The sequence below is a fragment of the Staurois parvus genome, unplaced genomic scaffold (genome assembly GCF_062004578.1).
Source record: "Staurois parvus isolate SC_StPar_1 unplaced genomic scaffold, SC_StPar_1.0 ptg000920l, whole genome shotgun sequence".
In the NCBI taxonomy this organism is placed as follows: Eukaryota; Metazoa; Chordata; class Amphibia; order Anura; family Ranidae; genus Staurois; species Staurois parvus.
This window is the reverse complement of record NW_028318716.1, coordinates 380,001-392,918: the sequence shown is the minus strand read 5'-3', so window position 1 is coordinate 392,918 and position 12,918 is coordinate 380,001. Positions and strand designations below refer to the sequence as shown.

The 12,918-nt window shown below is 43.7% G+C and overlaps 1 protein-coding gene across 1 annotated transcript in view; it reads left to right on the top strand.

Annotated features, from left to right (window-relative positions):
• The first annotated feature begins 1,964 nt into the window (after nt 1–1,964).
• The window catches only part of LOC149442032 (uncharacterized), a 13,797-nt gene continuing 2,843 nt past the window's right edge, over nt 1,965–12,918 (top strand). The window contains exon 1 of the mRNA XM_089656613.1: nt 1,965–2,272. Within this exon, the coding sequence (XP_089512739.1) occupies nt 2,060–2,272 (213 nt within the window). The 5' untranslated portion in view covers nt 1,965–2,059. The remainder of the gene's footprint in view (nt 2,273–12,918) is intronic.

Here is a 12,918-nt window from a genome sequence, read left to right as displayed (position 1 = left end):
TGAAGAAAAATACATCAAATTTGTGTTGTTCCTCTAAAAAAATTGAAGAAAAGTGAATATTAGACGGTTCAAAAAAATCGCAGTGTTTGTATTCTTCTTTACAAACTCAAACATTCACTATATAAACTGAGAAATGTTTGAAGATTTTGCTTTCCTTTGAATGACTTCATGAATATTTGGTTGTAGTCGCACTGTTTCTGAGAACTGCTGTACATCTGTGTTGCATGGAGTCCCCCAATTTCTGGCCCCTGTGATCAGGTATTCCAGTCCAGGATGATTGGACGACATTCCACAGTTCTTCTCTATTTCTTGGTTTTGCCTCAGAAACTGCATTTTTGATGTCACCCCACAAGATTCTATTGGATTAAGATCCGGGGATTGGGCTGGCCACTCCATAACGTCAATCTTGTTGGTCTGGAACCAAGATGTTGCACGTTTACTGGTGTGTTTGGGGTCGTTGTCTTGTTGGAACACCCATTTCAAGGGCATTTCCTCTTCAGCATAAGGCAGCATGACCTCTTCAAGTATTCTGATGTATTCAAACTGATCCATGATCCCTGGTATGCGATAAATAGGCCCAACACCGTAGTATGAGAAACATCCCCATATCATGATGCTTGCACCACCATGCTTCACTGTCCTCACAGTGTACTGTGGCTTGAATTCAGTGTTTGGGGGTCGTCTGACAAACTGTCTCCGGCCACTAGACCCAAAAAGAACAATCTTACTTTCATCAGTCCACAAAATGTTGCGCCATTTCTCTTTAGGCCAGTCAATGTGCTCTTTGGCAGATTGTAACCTCTTCAGCACACGTCTTTTTTCCAACAGTGGGACTTTGCGGGGGCTTCTTGCAGATAGCTTGGCTTCACATAGGCGTCTTCTAATTGTAACAGTCCTCACAGGGAACTTTACACCTTCTTTCATCTTCCTGGAGCTGATTGTTGGCTGAGTCCGCGCCATTTTGGCTATTCTTCTATCCATTCCAATGGTAGTTTTTTGCTTTCTTCCACGTCTTTCAGGTTTTGGTTGCCATTTTAAAGCATTTGCCATCATTTTAGCTGAGCAGCCGATCGTTTTCTGCACTTCTTTTTTCCCCTCTCCAATCAACTTTTTAATCAAGGTACGCTGTTCTTCTGAACAATGTCTGGAACGACCCATTTTCCTCAGAATTTCAGAGAGAAATGCACTGTAACCATCATGTACAACATTTGCTGCCTTCCTTCCTTAAATAAGGGCAATAATTGCCACCTGTTTTTCAAAGAATGAATGACCTCACTAATAGAACTCCACACGGCTATTATATTGAACACGCCACTTTCAATGAGTGATCCAATGACACAGAATCAGCAGCATGCATGTCATGACTGTTGGGTCTGTTGGATTTCTATGACTCTACTACACCTGCTAGGAAATTATTTGCCATGTAGAAATATCATTTCCACCAAAAACAGTGATTGATCCGGTTAGTGATGTCTGACTGCTATTATTTTGAACACAACTGTATTTCCATGCAAAAAAATGTACCGCTTTGAGCACAGAAATACTGACATAATCAGACCGCTAGGGAGGATACGAAATCAGCAGGTGATCCAACCAATCGCCCGCCGGTCTCGAATATTTTTCAGTTTTTTGTTTTTGCATACAACAATCTCCCCGTCCTTCACTACAGATGACCTTCCTGGCCTGGAGCTCCCAGGTTTTCTTTTTTCCTCTTAGTACATTGACATTCTAGACCCCGCTAACTGCCTGTCGCCCCGTTGACAGGTTTTATAATGAATACAAATCCGCATTGCTAGCGCTTGTCTGAATTATTGAGTATTTGTCACCCTGAAAGGCTGATCCGTCCCAAGCCAAGGGTCTTGTTAATAATTCATTCCTGATCTCCTACGCTTTCTATAGGAGCACCCATGCTGAACCCGTCACACTTGCACCGTGAACTTGGGTGGAAGTTGGACTTGAAGCATCAGGGAGATGTTGGGATGGCCTTCTTTTCTCCTGTAGGTTAAGGTGACTCTATGGGGAAGACTCATTACTAAGCACCATCTCACCACTGGCCGGCATGAATCGGAACATGTCCCCTAAGAGAGGGAGAACCACGCGGGACCTAGGCGGAAAACCAGTCTTGGTGTTTAATTCTTCGAATGATGGAACCAAGGTGGTACCGTCCACGCAACGGCTGTGTAGGTCAAATAACTCGGCCGCTTTGGCACTGGAAGAATGGCCGGACTGGAGCAGAAGCAGGAGGACCCACCAGGAAAGGTTCATGCATAAGGTAAGCAGACAGGTGACAAAAAGTCGTAGACTCTTCCTCATCAGATTAAAGCGGTATTAAACCCCAAACCAAAAATTCTATCGTAGCTTACCAATCCTTAGATGTGGTGGCTGCATTCGTTTGACATTTTTAGGCTTTTTTCCCCCTCTGTTTTCACCTGATGATCTGGCCAGTAAAACACCTCCTGTATTAGAGCGCCCCCACTCTGGATGAAGGAGCACAGGAGGCACCTTTGGACAGCAACATTGCCAGCTTGGGGGGAGGGGAGCAATTCATGCACTAGCAGATTTAAATACACTAACAAATTGCAGCCAAACTCCAGCTATTACTTTATAATGATGGGGACTAGGATGTAAGGGGGGGACTCTGATGGGGACTCGATTGTAAGTGGGGACTCAGATGTAAGTGGTGACTCTGATGAGGACTAGGATGCAAGGGGGGGGATTCTGATGTAAAGGGGACTTTTATGTAAGGGGGGGGATCAGGTGGGAACTCTGATGGGGATTAGGATGTAAGGGGTGGGGGGACGTTGATGTAAAGGGGACTTTTATGTAAGGGGGAACTCTGATGGAGACTAAGGTGTAAGGGGGGACTCTGATGTAAGTGGAGACTCTGATGGGGACTCGGATGTAAGTGGTGACTCTGATGGGGACTAGGATGCAAGGGGGGATTCTGATGTAAAGGGGACTTTTATGTAAGGGGGGGGGATCAGGTGGGAACTCTGATGGGGATTAGGATGTAAGGGGTGGAGGAACTTTGATGTAAAGGGGACTCTTATGTAAGGGGGAACTCTGATGGAGACTAGGGTGTAAGGGGAGACTCTGATGTAAATGGGGACTCAATGTAAGCGGTGACTCCAATGGGAACTAGGATGCAATGGGGGATTCTGATGTAAAGGGGACTTTTATGTACGGGGGTGATCAGTTGGAAACTCTATTGGGGATTAGGATGCAAGGGGTGGGGGGACTTTGATGTAAAGGGGACTCTTATGTAAGGGGAACTCTGATGGAGACTAGGGTGTAAGGGGAACTCTGATGGAGACTAGGGTGTAAGGGGGACTCTGATGGGGACTAGGATGTAAGGGGAACTCTGATGGAGACTAGGGTGTAAGGGGAACTCTGATGGAGACTAGGGTGTAAGGGGGACTCTGATGGGGACTAGGATGTAAGGGGTGGGGGGAGTTTGATGTAAAGGGGACTCTTATGTAAGGGGAACTCTGATGGAGACTAGGGTGTAAAGGGGACTCGGATGGGGACTAGGATGTAAGGGGGACTCTGATGGGAACTCTATTGCAAGTGGTGACTCTGATGGGGACTAGGATGTAAGGGGGGGATTCTGATGTAAAGGGGACTTTTATGTAAGGGGCAGGGGGACTCTGATGGGGACTAGGGTGTAAGGGGGGGGGACTCTGATGGGGACTAAGATGTAATTAGAAACTCTGATGGAGACTTGGGTGTAAGTGGAGACTCTGATGGGGACTATGATGTAAGGGGGGGGACTTTGAAGGACACTCTGATGGGGACTCTTCTGTAAGTGAAAACTCTGATGGAGACTAGGATGTAATGCTGGCCATAGACATTTGACGATCGCCCGATTTTCCCGGCAATGATGGGCAAATGACCAATCGTTTTACCGATAAAAAATCTGCGCATGAGCCGTGACCTGCAAAAAGAAGAAGAAGAAGAATTCCAGTCCGCTATTATATTTTATATGAAAAGTCTTGCGGTTGCAACAAATGTATCCATTTGTATGCGAAAAAAAAACATCTGTATCCGAAATGGATACAAATGGATACAAATGGATGCAACCGCAAGACTTTCATGTAAAATATAATAGCAGAGCTCTCTGCAAGGGACAGAAGTAATTATGGGGTTAAATGCCGGCTGTAGACGGGACGAAAATCGGCCGATTTGTTTACCGTTGGTGGTAAGGTCGGCCGATCGCATGACTGAATTTACGTTCTTTTTTTTTTTTTAAAAACGGACGGTTGTTGATCCGTCTATGGCCTGCATAAGGAGAGATTCTGATGTTATGGGGATTTTAGGGACTTGAGATTATTTTGAATTTCTTTGCTTTGTTTTACTGAAGTTTTTTTTTTTTCTACAAAAAATTACTTTATAATCCGTTACAGCTAACAGTTTTTTTTCCCCTTTTGGAATTTATTTATATCAGGTACTTATATAGCGTCCATTCCCATCCGTCCCTAACCCCTTGAGGACCATAAGATTACGGAACACCAAAAGAATCAATTTTTTGTTTTTAAAGTTCGTACACTTCAGTTGCTGTAACTAAGCCATTTCATGAAATAATTGGCAAAAAGCTCCATCCATTTGTTGTTTGTGGATAAGAACTAATATTTTGACTCAAACCAAAAAAAAAAAAAAAAAGTTTTAAGTTCTTAATCAGATGATACACTCAATTAAAAACATGGGACAACTACGTCCCTTGGTCCTCAAAGGGGCATACAATCTAAGGTGGAATAAAAGTTTCACATAAATAAAAGCTGATCGTTGTAAGCACCACTGCTTACAAGTAACTGAGTTAAATGGTTTGTCCCATCTCTGTAACTGATACATTCTGCTGGGGAGTTTCCTCTTTTGAAAAACAACAGACCTACTGGCTGCATCACCAGATGAGATGGAAAAAAGTGAAAACGAAAGCCTGAAAGAGAAAATGAATACAGCGCCACATCTAAGAATTGGTAAGCGGCAACTAAATAAATGTTTGCTTTTGGGTTTAATACTACTTTAAAACGAGTTTTGTTGGCACAGAATGAGCGAGTGACCAAGTATCAAAATGGAGAGAGGATTACCATTTGTCATGGTTTGTATGTTTCTTTCAACATGCTTAATAAAATCTTTGGTACAAGAAAATGGAGAGAGGAAGTCGCAGGGAATGATTCACGTTTTTTGCACACCATATCCCTATTATGAGTCATCCAAAGTCACAAAAACTGATCAAATCTGGAAATATTTGTGACATGTTAATGTACAAACTGATATGTGAATGAAAACCTACAGTTCTATTTTTTCAAATAAAAACTTAAATTGGAATTACAAACATACAGTGCCGCGCTTCCTAAAACACATAGTAATAAAACCAAAAAAATAGTGTGACTATACATCAATTTAAAATGGTGAATATAAATCATTAAACAAGAAAAGTCTCTAAATAGTGATTTCTTAAACTCAGGGGCATCCCTATGGTTGGTGTCACCCGGTGCGATAACACTTGGTGACACCCCCTCTGACGATCCCCACAGGATGGATTGGATCTGCGGATTGAGCATAATGGATTGGAGTCAGATCCATTATCATCCCCAATCCACAGATCCGATCCATTCTGCAGGGATTGTCGGCATGTAACCTATACAGGGTGACACCAGACCCGCTCCACGAAAAGGTAAGTTGTAAAGCAAGCCAACGATCCCTGCAGGATGGATCGGATCTGCAGATTGGGGAGGATAATGGATCAGAGTCCGATCCATTATCCCCAATCCGCAGATCCCATCCATCCTGCAGGGATCGTCGGCATGTAACCTATACGGGGTGACACCTGGCCCGTTCCACGAAAAGGTAAGTTGTAAAGCAAGCCGACGATCCCCTCAGGATGGATTGGATCTGCGGATTGGGGAGGATAATGGATCAGAGTCCAATCCATTATCCCCAATCCGCAGATCCCATCCATCCTGCAGGGATCGTCGGCATGTAACCTATACGGGGTGACACCTGGCCCGCTCCACGAAAAGGTAAGTTGTAAAGCAAGCCGACGATCCCCTCAGGATGGATTGGATCTGCGGATTGGGGAGGATAATGGATCAGAGTCCGATCCATTATCCCCAATCCGCAGATCCGATCCATCCTGCGGGGCTCGTCGGCATGCAACTTATACGGGGTGACACTGGACCCGCTCCACGAAAAGGTAAGTTGTAAAGCAAGCCGACGATCCCCGCAGGATGGATCGGATCTGTAGATTGGGGAGCATAATGGATCGGACTCTGATCCATTATGCTCAATCCGCAGGTCGGATCCATCCTGTGGGGATCATCAGCTTTCTTTAGAATTTACCTTTTCGTGGAGCGGGTCCAGTGTCACCCCGTGCGGTAGGTGTCACTCGGTGTGGTGCGCACCCCCCCGCACCTGCCTAGGGATGCCACTGCTTCAACTTGAATACATTTCATGTTTCATATCTTCATGTAATTAAATCCTATCAGATGTGACCTCACCTGGCGTTTTTGCCCATACATAAAGTTAGGTAAAAAAACCTGCATTTGTCCCTTGAAGTGGACATACAATAACCGATGTATCCTGGCAATGGAATCTTCCTTCATAGATCACCACTCTCCTTAATCTCTCCTCCTCCACGCAGCATACATGGTGCAAAATATAAAACACAATAGTGCTTTATCCTTTAAAAACTCTGTTTTATTAAAACATATAAAATGGCCACTCACATCGCTAAATCGCACCAGATGTAATGTTCAGAAATATCCAGCAATGTTCATATACAGGTAAACAATGATAAGTTCCACTCATCTACAATGACACTGGGTGGATCGGTCTATCGAGAGCGTTGTGACGTCATCAAGCCCCTCCCCTACGCGTTGCGCCACAGGGTCATGTGGCTTCCTCAGGGGGATATGATTGGATGCCACCACGCTCTAGGAGTATATATAGTGGCTAGCAGACATTTTCTTGTACTTTTTGCTTGTTTTGGTGGAGGATTTAATCACATGAAGATGAATTATGAAATGTATTCAAGCTGAAGAAATCACTATGTAGAGACTTTTTTCATAGTCACTATTTTATAGTGATATATGTTTACACATTGTTTCGTTTTATTATTACGTGTTGTAGGAAGCGCCTCTCTCTCTCTCTATATATATATATATATATACAGTGGGGATCGAAAGTTTGGGCACCCCAGCTAAAAATTTGTATTAATGTGCATAAAGAAGCCAAGGAAAGATGGAAAAATCTCCAAAAGGCATCAAATTACAGATTAGACATTCTTATAATATGTCAACAAAAGTTAGATTTTCTTTCCATCATTTACACTTTCAAAATAACAGAAAACAAAAAAATGGCGTCTGCAAAAGTTTGGGCACCCTGCAGAGTTAATATCTTGTACTGCCCCCTTTGGCAAGTATCACAGCTTGTAAACGCTTTTTGTAGCCAGCCAAGAGTCTTTCAATTCTTGTTTGAGGTATCTTTGCCCATTCTTCCTTACAAAAGTCTTTCAGTTCTTTGAGATTTCTGGGCTGTCTGTCACGCACTGCTCTTTTAAGGTCTATCCATAGATTTTCAATTATGTTGAGGTCAGGAGATTGTGAAGGCCATGGCAAAACCTTCAGTTTACGCCTCTTGATGTAATTCCCCGTGGATTTCGAGGTGTGTTTAGGATCATTATCCATTTGTAGAAGCCAACCTCTCTTTAACTTCAGCTTTTTCACAGATGGCATCAAGTTACCATCCAAAATTTACTGAAATTTTATTGAAGCCATTTTTCCTTCTACTCGTGAGATGTTCCCTGTGCCACTGGCTGCAACACAACCCCAAAGCATGATTGATCCAACCCCATGCTTAACAGTTGGACAGAGGTTCTTTTCATTCAATTCTGTGCTCCTTCTTCTCCAAACGTACCATTGCTCATTCCGGCCAAAAAGTTCAATTTTAACCTCATCGGTCCACAGAACTTGTTTCCAAAATGCATCAGGCTTGTCTATATGTTCATTTGCAAAGTTCAAACAATGATTTTTGTGGTGAGGACGTAGAAGAGGTTTTCTTCTGATGACTCTTCCATGAAGACCATATTTGTACAAGTATCTGTTTATAGTGGAATAGTGTACCACAACTCCAGTGTCTGCCAGATCTTTCTGGAGGGATCGTGCAGTCAAATGTGGGTTTTGAATTGTTTTTCTCACAATCCTGCGAGCTGTTCTGTCTGATATTTTTCTTGGTCTTCCAGATCCTTCTTTAACTTCCACCGTTCCTGATGACTGCCATTTCTTAATTACATTCCAAACAGAGGATATTGACATCTGAAAACGCTTTGCTATCTTCTTATAGCCTTCTCCAGCTTTGTGAGCGTCAACTATTTTCAGTTTCAGTTTTCTAGACAACTGCTTAGAAGAACCCATGGTGCTGATTGTTGGGGCAAGGTCAGATGAGTCTGGGCATTTAAAACCTTTGAGATTGACATCACCTGGTCTTCCCAGACAATGATTGAGAACAATCCATGACACTGGCAGGTCTCAGCTTTGCAAAGGGGGCAGTGCATGCTATAAACTCTGCAGGGTGCCCAAACTTTTGCAGACGCCAATTTTTGGTTTTCTGTTATTTTGAAAGTGTAAATGATGGAAATAAAATCTAACTTTTGTTGACATATTAAAAGAATGTCTAATCTGTAATTTGAAGCCTTTTGGAGATTTTTCCATCTTTTCTTGGCTTCTTTATGCACATTAATACAAATTTTTAGCTGGGGTGCCCAAACTTTCGATCCCCACTGTATATATATATATATATATATATATATATATCGTTTTGATATACACTGCTTGTAAGAGATTGTTCATTACAGTTGTGCCCCCCCAAATTTTAATTGTTCCTCCCCAAAGCCAACCAACCCGTACACTCTACCTGACCGCTGAACCATATTGCAGATGGCTGCCCTCTCCTTGCAGCTTTGTAAATGTACTGCCCAGCTAAATCGATTATCTGGTCAGCAGGGGGCCCGGTGGGGTGGAGAAGGTTGTCTGTACCACTCGACTGCCCTGCCCTGGAGGAGGAGCTCCTCTGCCTGTGCCCAGGCTGTGTGCAGTGCAAGGATGAGAGAAGGAGCTCTGGTGAGTACCCTGACAGCAGTGACCCCTGTCCTCTGCCCAGCCAGCGATGACCCCTGCCCTCCACCCTGCCAGCGGTGACCCCTGTCCTCCACCTTGCCAGCGGTGACCCCTATCCTCCGCCCTGCCAGCGGTGACCCCTGTCCACTGCCTTGCCAGCAGTGACCCCCTGTCCTTTGCACTGCCAGCAGTAACCCCCTGTTCTTTGCACTGACAGCAGTGACCCCCGTCTTCTGCCCTGACAGCAGTGACCCCCGTCCTCTGCCCTGACAGCAGTGACCCCCGTCCTCTGCCCTGACAGCAGTGACCCCCGTCCTCTGCCCTGACAGCAGTGACCCCCGTCCTCTGCCCTGACAGCAGTGACCCCCGTCCTCTGCCCTGACAGCAGTGACCCCCGTCCTCTGCCCTAACAGGAGTGACCCCCGTACTCTGCCCTGCCAGCAGTGACCCTTATCCTCTGCCCTGCCAGCAGTGACCCCTTGTCCTTTGCCCTGCCAGCAGTGACCCCCTTCCTCTGCCCTGCCAGCAGTGACCCCCTTCCTCTGCCCTGAGATCCCCCGCTGAGCAAGTGGATCTGCCCCGTGTGAAAGGACCCAAAATCCTTGCGACATATATTAATCACCCACATATATTTTTTTTACTAAACAAAAAGTGGAGTTACTCTTTAATTTCTAAGCTCTGATGAAGGGTAATTGTTTGGACCCCTGAAACGCATTGGATGCTGTAATAAATTGTCTGATAAACAAAGTTTTCTTGGACTGATTTTGGATGGAATCTTTTTTTTTTTTGCATTTTTTTCTGGCAAGTGCAGCCTCATCAGGGTCATTGTGGCTTACGAAATTGAATTGTATTGACACTTGGAACAATGGTGATTAGTTATACAAAATTGCCAAGTGCCTCTCTGAATTTTTTTTTTTTAGCCTTTTATCAACTGGATACAAATGGCTACATTAGGAGGAGCAGCAACTGTATAAGCAATTTTAGTAGCTGTATGAAAATAACTTGACACATTCACAAGATTGCAGAGTGCCTGTGGAAACTCAGACCTACTAATTCACATATAAATGCATGCTTTTCTGCCCCATATAATAAATATTGTATGCAAAAAAACATATCTGCCTTTTAGAAAGCCTTTCATTTGTATGAGAGCAAAACTAAAGTAAAAGTCTGCCATCTGCTGGACAAAAGTATGCAGTGCAAGAGTGAAAACTAAAATCAGAATATCTTAGCTCATTTATGTTTTAACCACTTAAGGACCACCCTGTAGCAGATATACTTCTAAAGGGCGGCACCTGTGTGAACAATCACGTATATATATATATATATGTGATTTTGGTTTTCCTGGTATGGGGCGTGCGTGCTCCCTACTCGTGCTGCCATTTGCGGCCATGGATGTCAATCACCGAGTCCTGGCTGGTGATTACCCACCAGTGCCTGGTGATTACCGAGCATCTCTGACAGGGAGGAAGATTGTTTTGTTTACGAACAATCTTCCTCCCTGCCAGCTCGAGCACACTGCTCTGTGCACAACACAGCCATTCTGATCAGTGTGCTTACAGTGGAGAACACCCCCCCCCCGAATAAAACACACACAGCACAGAGTTAACCCTTTGATCACCCCTCATGTTAACCCCTTCCTGCCCAGTGCCACTAGTGCAGTGTCAGTGCTTTTTTTGCACTGATCACTGTATTGGTGTCACTGGGGATGTCAGTGACACCATGTTAATTCCCCCCAGTGTCAGAATGTCTGCCACAGTCCCGCTAAAAGTCACTGATCGATGCCATTACTAGTAGAAAAAAAATATCCCATTATATATACCACCATTTGTAAACGCTATAACTTTCACGTAAACCAATTAATTTACAGGTATTGGGATTTGTTTTCAGCAAAGACATAGAGCAAAATACATTTTGGCCTAAATTTATGACGAAATTTGATTTTTTTACTTTTTTTATTGGACATGTTTAATAGCAAAAAGTCCAAAATATTATTTTATTTCTCAAAATTGTCGGTCTTTTTTTGCTTACAGTGCAAAAAAAAAAAAAAAATGAACAGGCGACCAAGTACCACCAAAAGAAGGCTCAATTTGTGGGAAAAAAAGGATGTAAATTTCATTTGGGTGCAGCGTTGCATGACTGTACAATTGTCAATTAAAGTAACGCAGCTCCAGAACGCAAAAAATGGCCTGGTCAGGAAGGGGGGTAAATCATCTGGAGGGCAAATGGTAGCAATTGCCAACCGATGGTCCATGGACCACAGGTGGTCCGTGAAAAAATGTTGGTGGTCCGCAGAAAAATCTGCACATTATTTGCATTTTTTATGTTTTATTAATAAAACAAAAATAATATTCTAAGAAATTCTTATATTCTGAATGACAATTTTTGCCTTTATATTGCACTAAATTCACAAACTTTACTAGAGAGGGGCAGAGTGACGTCAAGTTGTATGAGGCAACCGCTGCTGAGCCGTACGCATCGGCATTGTCGGTGCCGGTCTCGGCTTGAAATAAAAACAGCTCTCTGTCTGATGATGTGGGCTCTTTACCATATGATCATTTGTGTCCAATCACAGCTGATGATAGCTGACAGCGCCTGAGAAGAGCCAATAAGTGGCAATCCTCAGAGGAGACATCTACACTGATAATCAGTGCCCTGATTATCAGTGCAACCACATCAGTGATGCCTCTCAGTGCTCATCAGTGATGCCTGTCAATACCCATCAGTGCCGCCTATCAGTGCCTCCTCATCAGTGCAGTATATTAGTACCCATCACTGCCAATCAGTGCTGCCTATCAGTGCTCCCTCATCAGTGCCTCCTCATCAGTGCAGTATATTAGTACTCATCAGTGCTCCCTCATCAGTGCCGCCTATCAGTGCAGCCTCATTAGCGCACATTAATGAAGGAGAAAAATTACTTATTTATAAAACTTTATAACAGAAACTAAGAAAAACTTTTTTTGTTCCCCAAACTTTTTTTGCATTTGTTTAATTTAAAAAACCCCAGTGGTGATTAAATACCACCAAAAGAAAGCTGTATATGTCTCAAAAAATGATAAAAAATTTGGTTTGGGTGCAGTGTTGCATGACCGCGCAATAGTCAAAGTGCGACAGCGCTGTAAGCTGAAAATTGGCCTGGGCAGGAACAGGGTGAAAGTGCCCGGCAGGCAAGCGGTTAAACCAGACCATCATTGACCCAGCCCGTGACTGGAAGCGAATGTGAAAGGAGAAGCAGCACTTCTGATTGGCTTCTTGTGCTGCTTCTTCCTGCTTTTGCTGTAGAACGCGACTAAGAAAATGTCAGGAAAGACCTACTAGAACAGCGGAACTTTATTTGGGGTTAATCAGAGGCACTTTAAATGCTGGCAGGGGTGTACTGACTCCTATTTAACATGATTTTGAATGTGATTGCTTCATTCTGAACACAGCTACATCCCCAGTTATAGGAGGGTGTGCACACTTATGCAACCACATTATTTTAGTTTTTTTATGTTTACTCCCCCCCCCTAAAATATTTCAGTTTGTTTTTCAATTGAGTTGTACAGTTTATAGGTCATATTAAAGGTGGAAAAAGTTCTGAAATTACTTATCTGTTTCATTTTTTTACATCGCAGAAACCTGACATTTTAAAAGGGGTGTGTAGACTTTTTTATATCGACTGTATGCAGGGGCGGACTGACAACTCATGGGGCCCCCGGGCAATAGGGGATCATGGGGCCCCCGTGTCCTTGCCCAATCTCAAAAAAGCCTATGAAAAAGGTACCAGGGGCATCTCATGGGGCCCCCTACTGACCCCAGGCCCTCGGGC